Source organism: Trachurus japonicus, chromosome 17, assembly GCF_045865225.1.
Source record: "Trachurus japonicus isolate A0001 chromosome 17, Traja_1.0".
Lineage (NCBI taxonomy): Eukaryota > Metazoa > Chordata > Actinopteri > Carangiformes > Carangidae > Trachurus > Trachurus japonicus.
Window position 1 is genome coordinate 17805857 of NC_140923.1, and position 23639 is coordinate 17829495.

General features: G+C 45.1%; 1 protein-coding gene across 4 annotated transcripts in view; it reads right to left on the reverse strand.

The window, feature by feature from the left end:
• Positions 1–23639, reverse strand: part of mib1 (MIB E3 ubiquitin protein ligase 1) — a 52892-nt gene that overhangs the window by 21466 nt on the left and 7787 nt on the right. For all 4 annotated transcript variants that reach the window (XM_085805179.1, XM_085805178.1, XM_085805181.1 and 1 more), the window contains exons 4-12: positions 20940–21044; positions 19821–19887; positions 19119–19323; positions 18511–18694; positions 17090–17234; positions 16820–16953; positions 15814–15921; positions 15478–15675; positions 15208–15359 (exon numbers count right to left, since the gene is read on the reverse strand). In XM_085805179.1, the coding sequence (XP_085661305.1) occupies positions 15208–15359; positions 15478–15675; positions 15814–15921; positions 16820–16953; positions 17090–17234; positions 18511–18694; positions 19119–19323; positions 19821–19887; positions 20940–21044 (1298 nt within the window). The remainder of the gene's footprint in view (positions 1–15207; positions 15360–15477; positions 15676–15813; positions 15922–16819; positions 16954–17089; positions 17235–18510; positions 18695–19118; positions 19324–19820; positions 19888–20939; positions 21045–23639) is intronic.

The window sequence follows — 23639 nt, forward strand, 5'->3', positions numbered from 1 at the left end:
GTCAATTCTTGTAACAGCCGTAAAGATAATGTAATCGAAAAGCTATAAATTGCGGTGACAATACATTAATTAAATTGCACACTTGAATCTATGCAGAATTATCTCCACGGCGAAGGCTTGAGATATAACTGTGAGCGAGGGGCAGAATGACTGTGAGCTTCTTAAAAGGCTTATCAAATCAACGACCACAGAAGTGCGTGACATTTTTCTGGCTCGTGAAAAACACACTTTGATAAATGCTCGTGGTGCATTCGGGGGTGTTTGTGAGTTTTCACAGTCTCATTCATTACGAAGTGAAATGCCACAGTCTGGTTTCCATGTGATTACCTTATTAAAAAGCATATTTGGTGTGCGAAACCATAGGCCTTACACATCCTGGGGCGTTCTGCAGTTAAAAATGCAGGTGGGGTAAGTAAGAGGACTTGTGTGCTGTCATTGAGGTATAAGAGGAGAGAAGAGGAGAGAGTGAAAAAGAGAGGAGGGCACAGAGGACATTGCTTCCGTACAGTATAGATGTGCCCCGTGATGAGACCGACTAATTAAACAGATTCTTCAGTGGCCGCGCCTCGGGAAAGCTTGAAAAAGACACTTGAAAATTAATGAGAGCTCAAAAAGAGAGAGAAAGCAGCCCAAACTTTTCAGTGCCTCAGAGGTGAGGCTGCCACTTGTCTCCCTGCATTGCCAGAAGCCGCATAAATAAATAAATAAATGTGAAAACACAATAATATTTCCTGCTGTCTGCTGGCTTCTCCTCTGCGCTACGCATGCAGCCCCTACTCTCTCCTCCATTTCTCGCGTATACAGTTATTCTAAGTATAGAGGTGAGCAGACGGAAACTCGACCATAAGCAGTGTGTTCCAGCTCTATTTAAAAAGAAGAATGATAGAGACTAGTGCTGGTGGTGGTGGTTGGTTGGTTGGTAGTTGGGGAGGGAGGGAGGGGGTCAAAAGGACACAGCGAGTGAGGGGGTGGTATCAGAGGAGGCGGTGGAGTTGGTGGTGAAGGATGTAAAGCAGGGGAGGGTAGGGGGGGAGAGAGAATCAAGAATATACAAGTGGAAGCACGAGAGACCACTTTATTTGGAGCTACTAAAAATAGCACAGCAAATGGTAACGGGGGCTAGCTGGCCTAACTCTCCTCCTCTCTCCTTCCAGACCGGTGGAATCGATAGGCAGGGAGCCGTGGGGAAGGCTTCCCAGAGCCTGCAGCCAACAGTTGCTGAAGGGGGGATATGGAAGAAGAGGGTGGCGGGTAAGGGGAGGGAGGTGGGGGGTGAGGCAACAAGAGGAGAGGAGAGGAGCAGAGTGGAGCGGAGCGAAGCGGGAACTATTTTTTGCACTGCTTGACTAAATATGGTCAGGGAGGTGGTGAGACAAGACACAGGAGCAGCCCGGCAACAGGGGCCGAGGCATGTTTCGCATGCTTGGCTTCCCACAAAGTGCTAACCGTTTAGCTTAGCCCCCTCGCTCGCACGGTGGGGTGTGAGCAAAGCCGCTGCTGCCTGCTTCGGCCTCTTGTTTCCTAATTTGCTGCCAGTGTGTTTCGTCCCCGTGCTTCTCTGCCCTCCCAACTGCAGCAGCAGCAGCAGCAGCAGCAGCAGCAGCATCTCTGCATGATCTACTCCTAGTCCCAAAAAAAGAAAAAGAGGTGACCCTTGCAGCGCACTTCCAAGAATGCATAATCTGTAAACTGGAGATTTACGAGTGCAAAAAAGCATGAAAATCTAAACAACGAAAAATACCAAAATGATATTGCAATATCCTTCATCTCCAGGCTCTGACAATGGTAATCAAATCTGCATGGATCGCGGGGGACTATTAAAAGTACAGCTGTCTTCTACCGCAGAGGCACAGACACCTCTTTTTTTTTTAAATACCTCTATCACAATTCTGCTCTCAAACATTCAGTAAACTCCCTCTTCTAAGCTGCTGTATAAAGTTCCACTGAATAATAAAAGCGCATTTTAGGAGCAGGATAAAGCTCTGGGGCTGTGCGTGTGTGTGTGTGTGTGCGTGCGTGTGTGTCGATGGAATAAGAAAAAGGCAGGGTGGGAGGACGGTTGGTATACTTTCTGCCTCCTCCACCGACCAGGGCATCCTCCCAGCTCTCTCCCTCAGAATGCACATGATGGAGAGGAGAGTGCTGCAGAATTTTTTTTTTTTTTTTACCCCTCCTTCTCTTCCTCTTCTCTCTCTGCCCCCTCCCTCCCTCTCTCTCTCTCTCCTTTTCTTTTTTTTCAAATGGCAGCTCTTCATGTCAGCTCTACATCTTCCTCTTCTAAAGGTATGACTTGTGTTTGTGTGGGAATGTGTGGGAATGTGTGCGCATGTGTTGTGCGTGCATGTGTGTGTGTGTGTGTGTGTGTGTATGTATGCCCGCTTTCTCTCCTTTCCCCATCCTCCCCTCCCTGACTCTGGCACTCAACCCGCCCGCCACCACCCCTCCTCCTCCTCCCATCCCCACCCCTCCACCCCCCCCCAATCATAGAAGCTGATTCAGCGAGTCAGGCGTGCACCCGGCACACACGATGGCTGCAGCAGCTGGAGCGCTCTCTAGGTCATTATGGCTCTCTTCACTACGGGAAGAGGAGGAGGAGGAGCGGCTCAGATAAGAAACTGATCTGACAGGTAATATATGCTCTTCCTTCGCTTTCGGACGGAGTTTACCCCCCCCCGACGGGCCTTGACGTCTCCTGTCCCGTCTCTTCCTCCCCCCTCTCTCTCTCCTCTTCTTCTTCTTCTTCGGATGCGATCAGTTATTAACCGCATGGTTTGCCTGTGAGTCGCGTAGTCGAAAGGGGGAGTGGATTGTACTGTTCTGCAGCAGCAGCAGCAGCAGCAGCAGCAGCAGCACTGGGACAGAACTTAACCAGAGAACACCTTTGGGCATTTTTTTTTTTTTTTTGCTCCTTCTCTTGTTCCTCTTGTCTTAGAAGAAGGGAAGAAATAAAGGCTTTACAAAAAGACAAAAAAAAAAAAAAGTATGAAGAGGATGCAGGAGGAGGTTGAACAGGGGAAAGGGAGGCTGGGGAGTTGCTATGGTCCACATGGATTTTAGCCCTGTTTTTTGCACTCTCCACTCTATCTCTCTCATCTTGTTCTTTCTCCCTCCCTCCCTCTCTTGTCTTGCTCCTGCTCTCTCTCTCTCTCTCTCTCTCTCTCTTGTGTTCCTGGCACTGGCCGGACATGCTGCAGCAGCAGAGCTCTTTGGCTCATTAGGCTTCATGGTTGCAGCCCTGCCGCTATCTAATGACGGACTCGTTAACTCAGACCTGCACTGGTGTGGAGCGACATTCCCTTATGCACAATTCGCCCTCTGTATCCAACACCTTCCAAGATGCTTTTTGTCACCATGACTAAGGATACTATAATTACTGGGACTTTTCACATGTTTTTTTTTTTTTTTAATTTTTTATCTTTTTCAAAACATCTTTTTCTTTCTTCCTTGATCAGCCAGACCACTTTTTCAATTAAACTGAGGGGCGGGGGAGGTCACTGGCGTTCTTAATTGATGGGAGGTAAGTTTGAGGACACGTCGCACTTTCAAACCCGAGGCTGGCCGGCTGATCGGGATGGAAGGATGGAATCTGGCGACCGGAGGGATGACGAAGCATCAGAATAATGAACAGCGGGGCAGGTCGGGAGTTTCTGAACAGGGGGGGAAAAGCGGATTGACGGCACACAGCTGTGAGAAGTGTATTAACACAGATGTGGGGTTGGGGGAAGGTGAGGATGGGTGGGAGGGGATATCGGGCAGCGATGGTTGGCTGACTAGATGTGTGTCACTGGCTGAACCCACAGCACTTAGGGTAGTAACCCAGTTTCTTCTCTCTCCCTCCCTCTGTAACGGATCGCTATAGGCTAGGCAGGGCATGCAGGGCACACAGTACTGCAGTACTATCGCCCAAACCAGAACAGACACAGCAACCACCGGGCTAATTCGCTGGTTCGTGTCCCCCCCCCCCAACCTCTACACTCCGCTGTGTGTAGGAAGGAATTTCAACCCCCTCTCTCCGTCCTATTTGCTCACCCTCTCGGGTGGCTGTGACATTTCCTAAACAGGACGTCACACCTTTAGGACCGGGACTCATCCACCTGCCCAACCCTTATCTCAGTCAGTGCTGAGAACAACTATCACCTCCAGTTCAACCTCCCCCTCATTACTATTCCAAAACCCTTGCACTGCAAAAACACTGCACCACTTCTCCCATTTATTCAGTTTTTCCTCTCCAAAACTCCAACCTAAGCTGGTCTCCCCCTAATCCATTTTTTCGATTTACACCCATCGCCTCAGCATTCAGCCTGCTGGCTAGCTTACCGTTGGTTGGAGGCGGTGTGGACTTGTGGAATGTGTTGGTCTGGGGCAAAGATTCATTAGAGGCTTGCTGAATAATTCTCACTACCATGCAAATGGTTATTGATCTGCTCCACCAACGCCCCCACCACCGCCCCCTCCCCGTCTGCAAACAGAACAGCTGGTTTCACTGTAAACACAGGCAGGTGAGGTTTGATCAGAGGAGGAAGTGCGAAAAGGTGACGATATAAAAAAAAACAACAGTGTGGGAAGCAAGAGAGAATGAGGTAAAGAGAGAGAGGGAGGGAGGGAGGGAGGGTGAGAGAGAGAGGGAGGGAGAGGGAGAGAGGTGGTTTTGATGGTGGGTGGGGGGTATAACCAGGACCAATCCACAAGTGCTGAGTGGGCATTAGCGCCTTCATGTGACCTATGGCCTGCCTCTGCGCCTAAAGCCCAAATCCTGCTCACAATAGCTTCCTGTTCCACTTGGATCACCCTCATTTTCAAACATCAGCAGCCGCTCCCGCTAGCGACCGGGGACGTCGCTGACACCAGAGAGACAGGCGGGAGAGAGAGGGGTCCATGTTGGTGGAAGTGAGAGGTGGGGAAAAGGATAAAGAAGGTGGTGTTGGTGGGGGTGGAGGGTGGGGGGGGGGGGGGGTTGGAGGGCAGGTGGCGGTGAGGGGGGGGAGGAGGGGAGGAGGGGGTGAAATAAGAGAACGCGATGGCGGTGAGGGAGACTCACTTGAAAGAGCAGTGGGAGGAGAGAAGTGAAAATGTTTAGTATGTCAGCGGGGGCCATTCAGCTTATAGGTGCACCTCTGCTCCCAGGACTCGGCCACAACGATCGTCACACACGACGAGGTGCACACACAGAGAGAGAGAGAGGCACCTCACACCAAGGACTTTCTATCAAGGAGAAAACTCGTCTCTTCTTTGCTGCTGGTCTCTTTTTTTTTTTTTTTGTGGCCAACCCCTTAATCTCAACATTTTTTCCTGGAAAGAGAAAAAGACCACCTTCTTAACTGCTGTTAAAAAAAAAAAAAAAAAGGAAGCTGTATTCCTCCTCCCCCCGCTTTGATCCTCCTGGTTTCTCCCAGTTGTCTGGAGGACAGCGGGGGTCATTGTAACTGTCGACTATGGTATGGACTGCAAAACTTTTGTTATGTTCAGGGGCGGGGGGACTGGCTGTTCAGCCTTACATGGCAACCAAAGGAAAGCCTTGAGTGTTGAACTGAATTTACACTCAAAGTCACCTTACAGTGCAGACTACCATACTTGGGAGAGAGAACGGTGAGGAAAAATGTTCTGCTCATAACTTCCTGACCTTGGCGAAAGGTGAGAAAATTTCATACCTAAGATTACCTCCTTGGTGTACATACTTCTTTATGTACCCATATGAACATATGATAGCTATGGAATGTAAAGAAGTATGTATTCCTGGTGAGGTGCAAGTCCTCGCACTGGGAAAAATGATGCTGGACAGTGCTGTCTGAGGATATGTTTGTGCTTTGCAAATTGTTAATATGGCTGTGATCATGGTGTGAGAGAAAATAGCAGGCAAAAGTAAAGAGAGAGGGGGTGGCGGGGGGGTATGAGGAGAGAGAGGGGGGTAAAGAGAGCATGAGTGTGAGTGGTGAGGCTCATACATTAGATATACTGTCTCTGGGCAGTCTCACTGCAGCAATAATCGCTGTAGGGAACTTACTGCTTTCTCAAATTGGCTGACTTGGCCAATAAAAATCTCTCATCCACAGATAAGCCAGCAATTGAACAACAACAATTCAATCCAGCACAATTCACTGGACAATTATATAAGTTAGGATACGATGATAACAATCGTGTTTCGCAGGCTTCGCTCCGAGCGGCGTGAGTTTGAGGGGGGGGTCACTACTTCTTTGACCACCTGCTAGTATGTCGCCAACTATGGGCAAAGAGTCGCCCTGTGACATCGCCATATGAACAGGGCCTCCTTTCATTATTTGGGGGGTGATTTTACTGCATTACGGCCCCTTGAAATTCGGCCAGCGGCAACTTAGCACCAACTTCAGCGAGCAGCGAGCAGTACGCTGGAGCTGCTCCTGTTCATTAATACCATAATCTTTTCCCCAGTACTTCCACATGGCTCAAGGGGGGAGGGGGCAAAGTGAAGTGGACCAAAACTCTGCCACTGTTGCTGGCTTTTTTTTTTTTTGTTCTTTCTCTCCCTTTAACATGCAACTGAAAGAGCAGGAAATAGTTGCTGAGTAGGCAGAATGAAGAGGCTGCTGCTGCTGCTGCTGCTGCCACAGGCCGGCTCTATGCTGCTGCTGTATCATATGGCTTCCGTGTTAACAATCTTGTGTGTTTAACTATGACTGCCCTCCCTTTATGCCGCTGCCCTTATCCGCACCCCCCCTACCCCCCATCCCCTACCCCACATCAACCCGGCTGCCCCCTGTGCTCCCCTCCCTCCCCCCCCTCTTGATTCCTGCTCTCATTGTTCACGTTTGCTATGCTTGCCAAATGCTTTGCCGGGGCTGCATGGCAGTCAGATTAGACCATCAAAAAGTGACAATGCAGGATCAGGGTCAACTCTGGCCCGTCAGCTGATTCCAATTGTCGACCGCTTCAAACAAATAAAGGCAACAGAATATGGACAGAGGCACGGAGAGAAATGAAGCCAGCGGGGGGGGGGGGGGGTTGGGAGGGGGGCAGTTTGCATGGCGAGCTATTCATATCTAGCACTTTCACCTATTCTGACCCTCTCTGTGGCCTGACTGTGGATCATAAACAAGGCCTGTACCGGCTTTAACGCAGGTTTTTACCTCTCTTTAAAGCTCTTTAATGTAGAATCGCTGCTCTGCTACATTTAATTTTCTGACTGCAGCTTGAAAACGCACACAGAAGAGATAATAAATGTAAAACAAATGAGACCGTTAATGCACGCAAATAAGTTGCCAGGGCATTTTGATAAGTTTCCCAACAAATGAGCTCATCAGTGGCTTAACAATAGTGGATACAAATTTATAACAGCAATTGTACCATACAGCAAAACCTTGTAAGGATGATCAATGACGTCGTGATGCTGAAACACATGCAGCACCTACGTACGTACAAAAAAGCGCTTCTTCATCAAATCACATTTGTTCTCCTAAATTACAATGGACATTGTTAGCAGCTGCAGGCTGGAACATATCCATCCCCACAAAATTTCTCCCGCAGTGGAGCAATTAGAAAGCAGACGCATGCCACTCTCGTAGGACAGCTCCATTCGACTGAAATACAAGACACTTCGTTCTCAACTGATTAAGGTGCTGAGTGTGGCGCTGACTTGCTTCATTTCCCTTGAATCCAAGAAATATCTGAACTGAGGTGACATCAGTGACATCAAGATTGATTTTTCTTTTAACTGACTTGGCTGACATTGGTTAGAGACAAGTTGTAATTTAACAAGTAAGGAAATAGAAAATAGCAGAGGTCATATTTGATTTGTGAAGAATAAAACTAAAGTCAGACTTAAATATTCTGAAGGGAAAATACTTAAGCCTAGAAAATAATTGATGATTTAGGGTTAGTTATTGATTCTTTAACAGCTGCTAAATAGGATTAACTCAGTTTATAATAATCCAACATTAAAAATAGACTAATGTGAAAAGGTCACCTCGGTCCAGATTTAAAGTGGAATTGTTTTTTTTTCTATGGAGAGCATCAGAATGAAGCTTAATTTCTGCTGGCTTCACGTCTTCCTTTTTTCTTTCCACCCTTCAGACCCATCTGCATGATATTCTGTCTTTTCAGCTCTCTTTTCTGTCAAGACGCAAGAGGTGTGTATGAGTGAACGGCTTGCACTGCATGTTTCTCTCCCAGGCCCTCAATAGCAATGACCTGCTGTCTGAGTGACAAACACAGCAGATGCTGACATTATCAAATGCTCAGTGCCTGTCGTCCCCCCCTTGCTTTTGCCCTGTTATGGCCCTTAGATGAGGTGAGCAGCCTGGCCACCTGACTCTGAGTGACTGAGAGACTGTGCATGTGTGTGTGTGTGTGTGAGAGCGAGCATGAATGTGCATGTGTATGTTACAAATAGACCTGCCTCTGGTGTGCCATATCAGCCTAGCCCAATGCTGACCTCCATCCTGTCTACAAGCAGTGCTGTATATCCCTCAGCTGTTGCTGGCTGCTCTGAGAACCTCCTTCATGCCTTGGCAGAAAAAGTCAATAGTTATAACAGCTGACTTATGTTTTTTAATTCCCCTTGCTAAACAGGTATCAAAGGAGCATTTATTAAGATTAATTAGAAAGAAATTAACTTTATTTAACTGTCTCTTAATGCAAAGATCAACATTGAAGGGCAGTTGCTTGAGAAACTGCATGTATTTTAAAATATTCCAGCAGTGAAATTAAAAAGAGCACTTTGCCTGGCTAAATCATAGAAAAGGTGGTTTGATGTTCCCTAATGGTGGAAACTGTTTCATGATCCTATGATTGACTTAACTATGAAAGGCTTATTTATTTATTATTATTTAAATATATTATTTATACAATTTATACTGTGATCTTCTTTTTTTATTATTAGGACAGGATGGATTTTTTTAGTAGAAAATGTTACAATAGTGTGCTGCTGTAGAGGCCTGAAAGAGACATAAAATAATCTGCCCTCAGTCACTGTTCAAACACCACCCTCTGCACTACAAATCAGTCTCCGGGACTTAAATGACTGGTTTAAATTAATGTTGTGACTTGACGCCCCAGAGTGCTACAGTAGGAGTATGAGTGAGAGGGGCTTGTGTATGTGGCTGTGCCTCTGCATTTGTCTGTTGGCCGTCTCAGTGACCGGAGCAGCAGCGTGCTTGCAGCAGGGCCCATCTGTCAGAGCCTGTAATTGCTTCATGACTCCAGGACATTTGACTCAAGTGCACTGCCACAGATTATTATTATCCTTTTCTCAGGGAACAATTTTTCTCACTCTCTGGGAAGGGGGGGGGGGAGCGTAAAACTTAAAAAGATAGCAAGGAGGATAAATAGGCTGCCTGGGAGGCAGCAAAGGAGAAAGTTGGGTAAGGTTGATCAACTGTACCTGTGTGTTATTGGTGTGGTGGTAAATGGGGTGTAGTGTGCTAAATGTACCTGCGTGTCTCACAGAGTGGGTGAAGGTGAACGGGCGACGGAAAGAAAAAAAGAAAACACACAGCAGAGATGAAGCACTGTCCGTTTTCAACTCGCGGGTGGACGTGGTGTAAATTCAGATAGATTTCAGATTTTAATCAGATGTTTAAATGCAACATGGCCTTTTCTCGCTTGGTGTTGCTCTGATGCTTTTTGAATGAAACTTCACTTCAGTACAGCCTTTCAGACGACTCGGTCTCCATGTCCGCCTCGGAAAACAGTGATTTCCAAAATGCTTTGCTAAAGCTGGTAAAATGGAACCAAATCACCTCTTGAATGGATTTGGTCCCCTTCAACCAGCTGTAGCTATGCTTTGATGACTACGGGAGACGCCTTCGACACAATCACTGCGACAACGGCACGACACTTCTTGGCTTATGGGGCCAACAACATCTGTGAGTGCTGGGAGATTTATCCTGTTCAATGTGAAACCTGTCTCATTTCTGACTAATAAAGAAACCAAACTCTGCTTCAAAACTTTGCTATGGTCCCCTTTTCCTGACTCGAGTGTTGCCTTGTCACTTTGCCTCTGGAGGGGATTGATATTCTTGACCACACTATCAATGGCTGTTTCAAAAATAGCAGGGGGTAGACTGCGTGTGCGCTATTTCAGAGACACGGCACTCACATGTCTGTGTGAGAATGTACGGCTGTCTTGCTAAGACACCTCCTGAACTGACTGTCGCTGGATGCTAACAGTCAATTACACTGTGGGAGGGAATAGGCAAAAGGAAAGAAGAAGCAGAAGAAAAAAGGAGACGGCTAATATAGCTCAGCGGGGGTAAAATGGCAATGTAAAGGATTCGACGGAGGAAACGTGACGATAGGAGTGCGAGAAATAAATAAAAGCGGCAACATAGAGTTATTTAGAGAGTGTACAACACACACACACACACACTCAAACCCTTTGGCCTACGTCCCCCTCAAGCCTCCTGCAGTGTTGTTGGACAAGCCGGGGTAGATGAGAGCCAGTTGCTCTGGAGGACAGGAGCTAAACACAAATCACAGGAGCAGACACTCGCAAACAGTTACAGCCTCACACATTCACTCGTCGTTACTGCGGAACAACCAGGCAGATAAAAACGAACTCCCCCTCACATCGTCTCCCCCTCTTTCTCTCTCTCTCCCTCTCTCTCTCCCTCCTTCTCTTTTTCATTTGGCTTCCTAATTTGGCGCTTAATTCCATGTCAAACTGACGTGTTTTCAAACTTAGACAATGTTCAACACAACCACAAAGAAAAAACAGTTTGTTCGTTATTTGTTCCAAAATTGGTCTTAATTTGTGTGATCACTTCAGGGATGAAACCAACTATTAAATTCACTGTGAATGGCTGTGGGCTCTACATTTCAAGTGTTTTCTGTTAGACCAACAACCATGAAATCTATTCGGGTGATGTCAAAAAGCACTACCTTACTCAATCATGGTAGTCTGACTTGATTAGCCTTGTCTGAAATGAGCAGCAGAGAGAGTGAAAATCGAATGAATGCCTCGGCAAAGCCACTAGAAATGCAAACATCTGACCCATTTCACAGATTTATCTCTACGGACCCGCAACACTATTTTCTATCCATCCCGATGCCGTCCCACTACCGGCACGCCGCCACCTATTAGTTCTGGCATTATATCGGGAATACTCGTCTGCGTTCGGGAGGAGAGTGTGAACGCTTGCGGAGCCGTCTGTCTCCTCAGGTGAGGCAATTAGCATACGGGATTGTCCCGGGTGTTGCCATATTAAAAAAAGAAAGCCGAGCGCTGCTACGTGAGAAAAGAGAGGAGGGCAAATATTCCAAGGAGGTGACACGTAAAAAGGGTACAGACCGCCGCTGCAGGGCTTGTTTGGAGCTCGTTTATGAGTCATGGGCTATTAATCGTATTGTTTACAGTATTGTAGCAGCTACTGGCTTCTAGCAGCCCGAGGGAAAGACACAGAGACGAGCCAGGCTCTCCTTGCAGGCTGGGACTGCAGTAAACACACATGGGGAGAACACACAGCGTGGACGGCCGAGAAAAGCCTCTCCCCAAACGCGTTACTGCTGGTTATACCAGCACTTTCAATTTACTGGCAATTGTAAAACATAACAACTAGGTCTAATTTACGAGGGAATGCCCTTACACACAAACTCTGTAGCGGGCGTGTGTGTGTGTGTGTGTGTGTGTGTGTGTGTGTGTGTGTGTGTGTGTGTGAGAGTAATGAACAAGGTGAAATATAGTAAAACTCCCCTGTTCCTGCTGCACCCCTGTTGTTGGAGTTGATTTGTCTCAGTGTTTGGGACAACAAGTTGAAAGATTCATCTGTCACCCACAGGGCTCTTCCTATGCGTCTCCCTCAAACCTTCGCTACCTGAACCTGAAAGCTATTGACTTTGATCGCCTACATCACTTAGAAAGAGAAAGCTTAAAAGAGCTTTTTTTTCTCCCCATGTTGTTTTGTTATAGCGTCGATGAAAAATTTTAGATTAGACTTGTTTAAGCCCCCGAACGCCAGAACATTCTGTGCCGGTGCTCAATCTAAACATGACGAGACAGAGCAGACCCAATTCTTGAAGTTACTATCAGGAAGCGATAATAACATCGATCATTAACCAGAAAGGCCTCGTGTCACACTTTTCATCTGAGGGAGCCTCTGATTAGCTTCCAACTTCAAACACTTTTTTTTTTCCTTGAGAAATATGATTCTTTAGTGGGAATTCCTCTAAGCACTCAATCGAAATAACTGCCTCTCCACTAAAAACACACCAGACTAGGTACTTTCACTTCAACCTAGGGAGAGATTTTCGAGGGCTTTAGGACTTGTGGACTGTCTCCCTGATATTGCAGGAGCTCGAGCGTGAAATAAAAGTAAATGGGCAGACTGGAGAAGGCGACATATATCTTCGTTTCTGTGAAGGCAAGGGGACAGAGCGTGGACTGAAGCAAGCAACGCGCACACAACACGACAGGGGCCGGCGATACAGAAAACACTGTACTCCAGCACTTTTCGCCTCTAAATCAATGACTTGTACTGCGGCCCAGCTTTCTGCTCCCTCATGTTCTCAATCCTGGTTTCGTACATCCATCGCATTTCAATATTTGTAATTTGATTTCAAACAACAATTTAGAAGACATTTTAAAATAACCATTTCACTTAAACTCTGGCAGTTTGCGTACTTTGCAAAATAGATTTACTGTTATTAATTTAAAATCTGTGCAATAAAAGACAACACAGTGCTCTTGTAGTTTTTTTTTCCCCTCTCCGGCTACAAAGTCAAGCTGGGACTGTGTGTGTGTGTGTCTATGTTTTTTGAGTTTATGTACTTTAATGGTAAAAAATGTGGATTTTAATTATCCAGACCTACATCCAAACAATTAAATTCAATTATAGTATTTAATTTATCATTAACTGGAACGACCTTCTGAAGAGGATCGACAAACCAGCTTGAAATGTGACGTGAATTCAAGTCTTCATTTGTAAAGTGTAAACTCAATTTCACTCTGGTTTATTCATTGTCTGATTTCATGTTTATTTTAGGTTATTTGTTTTGTAAATGTCCTGAATTATTACTTAATACCATCATCACTATCCAAAATCTGTATGTTTCTTAAATCTGTCTCCCTATGAATTTTCATCAACCCCTTGACAACAGATTTTAACCATGATTAGCAGTGTTTAGTGTTTCTATACGTAATTCTTAATCTGCAAACCACTTCATCCATGCACCCACGCAGGAAACAGGCCCTGGCCTATTCTGCAGTGTGCCAGAGGTGGGGGGCTGGGTCTGGCCAAGCTTGTGGCAGGTGGCAGGTGTTCCCGAGCCCTCCGACCTCAATTCCATTTGTCCTCATGCCAAAGGAACGAATGCCAGTGAAGGGGAATGACATTTAGCCAGGGAAACCACGCTCATGTGCAAAACATGACACATACACACCCAAAAAACGCACCGCGAAGGAAGCAGCTGTTAACTTTTTCTAGAAATCGCTCCGGTCTATAAAGCCGACCATGTAACGTCAATGTAGATCACCTTAAGAGGTGCTGGATGATCAACCTGATACAGACAGACATCTCTCTGAGCTATCTTTGATACGCTCATGGTTGAGAGACGAGAATAAAACAGCCAAAGTGCGGAGCAGCGAATCTGCAGCAGCCAGAAATAGCAGTGGACAAGGACAAGGCGTGCTGCTGCTACTGATGCTGCTGCTGCTGCTGCTGCTCCTGCTGCATGGGCCCGGGCCAGCCGCCGCAGGCCAGCCCTCTGCTCAACAACAGCGATGGACGAGCCTCACAGTAAAAAGAAACAACTAATCAACTTCAAGGGCTATTAGTTAAACTAATAAAAAAGTCAACATAAGACAGATGCTTTCAGAGCCTCAAAGGTAGTCTGATGTCAGTCGAGACTCTACCATCTGTTGGGAAGACGAAGCCGATGGGTCTGCTTCAGACTTCAATCAATGCCAAAGTTAATTGAGATAAATAAAAAAAAGTGAAGCTTATGAGTTCAGAATAAATAAACAGTGGAATCTGTGGAGGAAGTATCCACATAAGGTGGTCGGTTCATTTAGGATATTGAAGTGTAATTTTAAGAGAAGGAATTACTAGTGATGCAGTGGTCGACCAATAACCTGCTGGTTACCCACGGGTCGGGTCAAGAAATGTTTACTGGTGGGGCGGGTTGGGAAAAGCCCGACCTGCACCACACGAGGCTGTATTAGTGTATTACATATCATGTTCAGAAGATGCACTTAAATGATTAATGATCTATTGGTTTTCTATATTGATCTTGGGAAACATTAGAATCTGTAATCAAAATATGCAAATGAAAATCAATCTTTACAATAAATAAAACAACTTGTGAAATAAAACACACTGGGAACTTGCCATGCTTTTCAACTGTCTTCAGCCACAATAGGATCCTGTGCTAGTTATTTAAAATGTTTTACTGTTTGTGTCGATGACTGAGCATACTCCCCCTCCAAGTTGAGACCTGTAAGTGGTGAGCCTGCATCTTTCAGTCCAACGGGGGATGATTAAGTAATGGATTAGTAGCAGGAGATTAGTGCTTCTGCCATGGCCTCTGTCCTTTAGCTGCTAAGAAGCAGAATATAAAGCCTGGTGGTTCTTGATTTTAGACAAATATTTTTAAGTTTTATATTGCTCTATCATAATCATGTGCTGACATTTTCCCAGTTTTCTCATTTTAAACTTTTAATCATTTGTGCTGCAGTGAATAATAAGCATCAGTGAATATATAGTAATGAAATATTATTTAGTCTAAGCAAGCAAACTAAGGTAAGTGTTCGAAATATTTGTCCAATTACTGCCACTAATACAGTTAATCTGGTTCCCTCTCATTATTCGGGCTAAGGATTGAGAGTTGCGTCCAGTTTCATTTCAGTTTCGGGGTGGTGAGCTCAATCTTTAATTTCCATACTTTGGTTATTCGCTACAGAGTTTTGTGCACCAGTGCTGAATCATTCAAAGACCAGACTGCATCAGAAAAAAAAGAAAATAAAAAACAATTACTTTTCCTACCTTACTCATTATGTATGAATTTAGAGTGTGGATAATAGAAATATATACAGCTATTTTTGTTTTTTTGAGGCAAGATTTTAGGATTCAGCGTGTCTGCATCTAATATAAAGGCTTAACTGGAATCATTCACCAGACATACACCGAGATCCTGAGGACACAAACTCCACAGATTCCACCTAAACATGCCCTGGTCCCTCGTCCCCACACCAAACAAGTGTGACAGCTAGCGGTGGCAAGCGGGGAGTCAAATGTCTCATACCTGGGGTTTCCTCGCAGGGCAGCATGATGCAAGGCGTTGAACCCGTTATTGTTGGTGATGGTAACATCAGCACCGGCTTCCAGCAGCACTGACAGCATGTCGTCTCGCTTCTTGCTTATGGCGTCGTGCAGGGGTGTGTCACCCTCTGAATCCTAAATGGGGAAACTTTGTGTCACTTACTGCCGTTTCACTACTGTATCATTTTAAACTCTGCCTATTTGTTTCATGAAGCATTTCTCTATTAGACAAATGAGACGTAGGGGCAGATACCTGGAGGCTGGGGTGGCAGCCGAAGTCCAGCAGGGTTTTGACCACCTGCAGGTGGCCTTTGTTGACAGCTATATGTAATGGTGTTTGCCTTCGCTTGTTCCTGGCGTTCAGGTCGGCGCCGCCCCTCTGCAGCACCTCAATGACAGAGCCCTCATCGCCAAACGCTGCGTGATGCACCGCCCGGTCTCCATCTTTGTCCTGAGGACAGTGACACACCCACATTGTGGCTCAGTGTTGCGTCTGCTGCTGGATTTTTTTTTTTTTACCATTTGTGTGACATTAAATTGGAAACGTACATGAGATGAGAGAAAATCATCATTCTTTAATCATACCAACCTCAGCCTCCAAGTCCACATTGTGTTTAAGCAGCAGCTTTAGGACATCCACGTGACCGTTCTGACTGGCTGCCTGCATAGCGGTGTGTCCAGCACACTGCCCGTTCACCTGCAAACACATCAGCACTCAGAGTGAGAATGCGAGCCGTGCAACTATGTCATGTTTCATGTTTAGATCTGCATGTTCTGAATTATCTGATCACCTGAGGGGCTCAGAGATTGGTGTGGGTGTGTTAAAGCGTTTATATGCGTGGATGTGGTTGTGCATGTGCGCCCTCCGTGTGCATGTTTCATCACCAACTGCAGCACTGCAAAAACTCGGGAGCATAAATATTAATGTGGACTCCTTTGGGAGTCTCGAGACATCTCTTGTCCTGGCAGGCGGATCACTTGGCCAGGCTTAGTGTGCTCAGCTTTAAGCAAATAATTCCACTGAAAGGCAGTAGGGCATCTGGCCAGCCTTCACCACTGACACACACACATTAAGACACACACACACACACACACACACAAACACACACTCTTGGTCTGAGTGGAGACAGTATTGCAGGCTTGGTGTAACCAGCTCTCATAACCCTCTACAAGGCAGAGACCTCTGTCCTGTGGCCAACGGGTGTTTTCCCTGGCCTATAGCATGTGTCAGAACACAGTGTGCAACCATATGAGGTTTATGGAACTCCACTTGATTCGGAGAGTAAATTGGGTCTGTGCTGCAGTGCACACCGACGGTCCTTGGTGGCTCCTCTGGGCCCAGCTTTAATGCTTTTCAGAATGAGAGAGGTGCAGAGGTGGGAGGATCTCAGAGTCCTTTCCTATGAGACTCCCAGCCTCTTCAATATACTGAGAGCAGGGTGAAGCACAGCCACGAGTATCCCAGCTCCAATTATCAATGCACCCAGATCGTCTATATATCTTTAAGGGCAAAATCATTTGGTGTTCATCAAAAAGTCATCTCCAACACCAGCAAGTGGCTCACATGGAAACACCAAAAACGTTAGGGCACTTACGTCCACATCCGGTCTCTTAAGGATGTCCTCCACCTTGGCCAGGTCTCCATTGGCTGCTGCTTTGACCAGCTCCTCGTTGATGTCTCCGGACTCTTGCGTCTCGAATAGTTTCTTCAGCAACTGAGACAGACGCTCTGACCAAAACAAAGGGAGGGGGGAAGAACATCAGACGGTGTTTCAGTGTGGGAGTCAGAAAAGAGAGAACAGTAGGGACACAGAACTGAGATGACACTCTCACTGTCAGTGGCGCTTTTTTTTCCCCACACATACCTCCAGAGGCGTTGCTGACAGCAGAGCCAGAGGGGGCGATCTTGGTGACAGCAGCCGGATTGTACGTCCAAGAAGTTCCACAAACCTCGACCTTCAGGTCACTGTCGGAGTAGATCTGCTGCACGCGACCCACCTTCCCTAAGGTCTGTTGATAAATGGTGGAACAAACTCATTAGGATATGGAGGGTGGTTGTCTTTTTCAGCTTTGTTTTGTGTATCAGAGTCTGGATGTGGCAGAGTCAAAACAAAGAGTGGTTGTGAGAAAGAGCAAAAAAAATAAAAAACCTGAGGTGGGAGGAAAGATTTTACGTGGAATGAAAACACGCTCAACAAAGCAGTTGTTGGACACGGAGAAGAAACAAAGCTTGTTGCGAAAATGAAAACTGACAGAATAAAAAAAATATTATAGATTAAAGCCGCTTATTCAGAGGACATTCACTTGCACGCGAAAGGAGATGGATATAAAAGAAAGACCCCTCTGCTTGCTAGACTATCCCTCATCTATACAAGCAATACAGAGCGCGCACGGCAAAATGCTTTCCAATTTTGAATCATATCATCTCGATCCAGGCTATATGAGAAAGAGGCACTTTGAGTCTGTCGAGCCGGGTCTGGGGCTGTCCTGGAGGATGCCATCAATAATGGAGACTGCTGCAGTAGAGGCAGCAGCGGGCGGCAAACAGCCGTGGTTAGTGATCAAAGCTACAACCCATCTCAGGGTTTTAAGGCTCATTAGTTGCTGAGGGGGGCCAGTTTGGCAGGGACAAGTGGCATATTGGAGTAGACTGGAGTTACATAACCTAAGGCGTGATAGACAGCAATGAATAAACTTCATAATAAGAGAAGAATAGCGTCTTGTTGAGATGATAAAAAAAAATTAAATATATATATAAAAAAAAAAAAATTGGCAGCCAAACAGCCATGGACTGATTTGAGGGGTGAAATTGTGTCTCTGCGTGTTAATAATAATAATACTACGGCAACGTTTCTTAAAGGAGATGAGGGACTGGCTCTGCCAAGTGTGAAGGGAACAGCATAAAATTACACAGACAGTTAGATGAACTGAGCCTAATTCATAGAGGGTTCTTGCATACAAATTTTGTGCCTGTGATGAAGTACAAGTCAAAGTTCTGATTAAAAAAAAAAATCCAAATAACAGGGATGATATTCTCTGATTTCCAGTTCCCAGATGTTACCAATGTTTATTATGGGTTTGATGACGTTTTCTTACTGGCACAACATTGTGGATCACATTTCGAAGAATTAATCCTCATATTTTTTGAAGATCGGTCATAAAACCATCCTGTCACTGACAGAAGACTACGGACCGTTTTATTTATGTTAGAATAAAAACTAAACTGACGGGCTGAAAATGGTTTTACAAATGCACAAATCAGCTATCACATATTTCAAACACTTACAGGCAGCATGGCCTCAGCCCACTCTCCGTGGCCCCTCTGTAGTAGCTTGATGCGGTCGATGTCGTAGCAAATCTGGACCAGGTCTCCCACAAGGAACTGAGAACTTCCTCCTTCAGCCCCGGCTGCAACTTCACCGCTGCGTACCACATTGGCCTTGGTCAGCACTGCTGGATTGAATGTCCATCTGAGAAGTGAGAAATAAATGCATGAACTCACTCACAATTCATGAAACTCAATACCTGGCTGAGGTAAAGATGAGCAGTGATATATAATATTCTGGGAAAGATTTTTAAAATATATATATCAGAAAATGCTGTTACAAAAAGCTACCTATGACAAAAGTGAGACATGGTGGTGAGAGAACAGTTTTATGATAGAAAATGTTTTACTACAGACGGACCACTAATTTTTAGAGAGTCTCTCCTGTCAAGTGCTACAATTATATCTTATGGTGAAGATGTAATGAGAGGTGTTTTGTGGCTTTTGAGCCGAGTTGAAAAGGGATGTTTAAAACTAGACACATGGAAAACTGTTGAGGAGATGAAGCTCTTTTCATTGCTCTCAATTACTGGGAGCTGATAAACTGAGCCGATCCATCAGGGACTCACCTGTTCCCACTGGGGTACTGAACCACGATGTCGTGGTCCTCGTCGATGCCACATACTGTGCCGGTGGTGGTGAGGGTCTCGAACATGCCATCAGTCCAGCCGCCATGGCCGTGTTGGAGCGACTGGACGATCTCTAAGTCCAAGTCGATGTTGACCAAGTCTCCAATCTGCAGACCACCAGGATTTCTGTTGCCATTCTGCTCACCTGGAAGATAAAGATTTATTATTTTAATAATGTTGCATTTTTGTATCTTTGCATCTTTTGCACATCGGGGTTTTAAGTCTGTAGGTGATTTTATACTCAAGTAGAGAGAGAGAGGCATTGCAGTCTGACAAATCTGATAAGAAAATATATAATATATACAGTACAAACATGGTTTAAGCATTATTACATACACTGCACATAAAACGTGCTTCTATGTATGAATAATAATAGTATTAAACCTAATGTGAGACTTCTACTGCAGTGCTGAATCCACAGAGACGAGTAATTCCTGGAATTCTTGGAATACTGTAACTGCATGACCTGAGCCTGCGACTGGCTTTAGCAGCCTGGTGACTGGGCAGTGCTGCCATCTAGTGGCCTAATAGGGGTAACTGCAAGTGAAACTCCCCTAATGCCCTTGAATTCACTGCACCAGAGCGGTAGGTGAAAGAATTGGTGCAATAATGACGGTGGACACAGATCACTGGCTTACTTACCTAAAACGGGACAGTGGTCTCTGTAAAAGGAGCCTCCTTTGGCATCCTGGACACATTTCAGGTCCGACTTTGGGGGGAGAGGAGGGGAGAAAAGAGGGAAAGGGGTTAGATAATTAGCCAGGGTGATTCCATTAGAAGAGGGGCGCGATCAGGAATAATGAAACTGAGAATTTACACACTTCAAGCTGCAGCGACGGCGTAGTTGTCTTGAATACCAACAATATCGGCGCTCTAGGGGTAAGGCAGGACAACGTTACGCTACGCTGCTACAGAGGGAGGGCATCATTTGTGATGACTCAGATGTGCAGAGTTAGAAGGGCAGAGATGATGAACGTGAGGCACAGCAATCGTCCCTCTGAGCTGATGGAAAACTTAAGTCCCGACTACAACAAGTCTCAACAAATTAAATAACTCAGACCTAATCTGCTGTACTCAGCCAGCGGGGCATGTTTGATCTTACGATGGTTTGTGCGGAACACCGACATTTCCGAAAAGGAAAAAAAAAGGCGTCAACTTCTCATTCCGCATTTAAACTGGACTCCATTAATATTTGTTTGGAAGCTTTGCCCCTGCGTCTCAACAGGAAACAAAGCCGAAATAAAACAGTCAAGATGGGGGGTCTAATCCATGATTTATTTAATCCAGAGGCAGATGTCGTCTACCTTCCTTTCAACCTATTAGAATAACAAAGGACAAATCTGTTATGCAACCAAGACACCCGATTGGCCTCTTTCATAGAAAGACAAGGCCAGTCTCCACCAATGAGGAAGACGCCTTTCATTTGAGACGCGTGTGTAGCTGCACCCGCGACAACCCCGGAGACAATGTCTCCCTCCGCTAAAGTTGACCTCCATGTTCACTCTCTCCCCCGAAAATAGCAGAAGGAGCAGATTGCCTTTATCATGCAGATACCTTCCCCTTCCAGCTGCCTGTACAATGGCGCCTTACTCATGCTGGCAGCGTGGCGCTCACAAAGGCCTGGCAGCAAAAGAAAGAGCCTCAGCCCTGCGGTCAAACACAAAAGCCACCTGACAACTGATCTTTTGTGAGGCCCAGTGTGTGTGTGTGCATGTGTGTGTTTGCGACTGAGCTTAAGGGTCAGACTGGAAGTTTGCTCACCATTCCCTCAAAGCCAACCCGGTACAGGTTCTTCGCCCCGTTGTCCCACAGTACGTAGGCAGCGCTGTGCGGGCTGGCTGCGCTCCAGTCCTGGATCTCCGTCACCTGTGGAGCAGGAGAGGGGTGAGATGTGAAACACACAGACAAAATAAATAAAAGGGAACAGCGTAGTGTTTGAAGGTTCACGTCACATTTACATCATTTTTAGCATACTGTATGTGAAAATAAAATACTGAGCAGAGAGAGAGGAGGGGGGGGGGGCGCGTTTTCCCAGCAGGCGTTTTTTCATCTTTAAACCTCGTAATGATAGCAAATATGATACTTTATTGATCCCTGTTGGAAATTATCTTTTATCTCTCACTGGCTGCCGTCGAATGGAAGGTCAGAGTCAAGGTTGAACTACAGAGCAGCAACCCTGGAGCCATGCGCGTGTAAAGAGGAGCAGGTTTCTGCTAACACAGAACTTGAACTTGTATTACTCCAGCTAATGTTTCCAGTTTAGTGTCAGATTCTGGCGGTTTGCCCTTTCAGGCTTTGAGTATTTGCCTTTTGTGCCACCTTTTCCCCCCCAACATGGTGATAGATAGTGACTGTTACAGAGGAGAGTAAAAGTCACTGGCAAGTTGATGTAGTGAATCTATACACTGTTATGTCAGATGGGCCATCATTGTAAGAAAAGAAAGTTTCATTCCAAACAGATGAGAAATATTAGGTCTGGGACTTATCAAGAACAAATTTGATTAGGTTTTGATTTGTGGGGTTTAACTCTCCCTGCGTTGCAATTTGTATAGTCAAACTAAACCTTTCATTGTTTTTGCTTTTTTCTCCGCCGAGTGGGAATACTTGTGCAATCGGCAAGAATGTTTTAATTAAACTTTTGCAACCATCACTGCGTTAGTTTGCAATGGAAAAAACACACACACACAAAAAAGACAAAGACAAGCCTAGTTCAGACCACAGAGACAGAGCCTGTGGGAGACATTACTTATCAGAACAAGAAACCTTTGACACATTATGTTCTTTTTAAAAACTGTACTTCAGTTTCTCTCTGGTGGAGGTTCCAGGGGATTCTTCTGCCCTATTGAAGTCAAATAGGCTGCTTTTTGCCAATGTGAGTAATAAACAACACTCAGAGTATCTAAAACCGGCCGGCAACACCATCTTGGATGCATTCAGGAAGTCCTTACCATCAAAATACCCTGTACTTTTCCACCACTGATGGGCTGGGTACAAACTGTGGTTGCAGTTATGTGGTATGCTCAAGCAAGTCTGAACAGCATCTGCTCTTTATGATCACGTCATTTAGGTGGTTATCTCCGACATATATTCAAGACGGGCCGACTCCAAAATTTGCAAACATTTTAAAAACTGCTTTAGACACAATTAGGAAACACACCTCACCATGGAAACATCATCAGATGCTGAAATAACATGACTGACCTGATACAAAAAACAAAACAATTACAATTTTCATAAAACAAAAAGCTTTGATTGACTCACTCAGGGAGGGAGACATGAAGCACATGGCTTTCATGGTGGTTTTTGGTTATTAATATAAAATAAAACCCCAACTAATGTGCCCCCACAATTTCAACACAGCTTATCGGGAGTTGGTACTTGTACTACATTATGACTTCTGTAATATCTGACTTGTATAATCAGGAGCAGCTCAAAGATTTTGTTAAAAGCTTCATTTGAAGGGCACTGTAAGCCGAAGAAAATGGTTATAGGCATAAATAGGCAATGAGCTGTGAATGGGGGGACTGAAAAAAATCAATTTATTTCAAATTTGGAAGATAAGTCTGGGGTTTTTACATTAAACAATTCTCTCTTGATCACAAGCTGCGCAACACTTTTGTAACACTGAGAAAGTGTCAAGAGAAGAACTGTGGTGGAGTAAATGAATTCTTTAATTAAAAGCTGCGCCCTAAGTAAATACAGAAATCAAATTGTTAAATTATTTTCAAGTCCCTTCCAGAGGTAATTGATTAATGGGCCTTAGGAGGTAATATCCACACTAAACTAAGGCAACATCTAAGCTGGAGGACATGTAATAGCAGTTTTCTGGAAAGCATATTGCTTACAGCATCATAAAACAGTAATGAGATACGCCATTAAATAACACAGCAAAATGAAGTCTTAAATTGCCTGGAGGGGCTCTTAAATTGAATACTCTGGGGTCTGTACCATAGTCAAAATAGAAGCACTTTACAGCACAGTTACAGTATAAATCTAAATAGAGTATGCTAAACAAATGCAACCTCATCAGACATTGTATTACTTTCTAATGAGGTGTTCAAGCCCAGAATAACCTGCAGCAAAGAAATCTGGCAATAGCCTCAGTAAAGATGAATAGGGAGGGATCAGTGGAAAGAAATAAAGGATTTTTCCCCCAGTGACACATTCCAAATTTAGTAATAACTTTTGGATAATTTTCCTAAACACTATGTTCAATAAATTGAATTCTTGTTTGGATTGATTGTCCTGTCTGTTTGTTTCCACAGATGGAAGATTATGTTAAAACTTATGAAATATTTGCTGGAATAAATATTTTAATGACTTTTTTATCCAAACCTTCTATTCCTATAAAAGACAGATCTGCAAAATTATAGATGTGAGTGCAGCACAGTGCAGCTTTAGAGGAGTGAACTGTTTGTGCACTGTCTTGGCCGTTCTGTGTGCACACTACCAACATGTTGT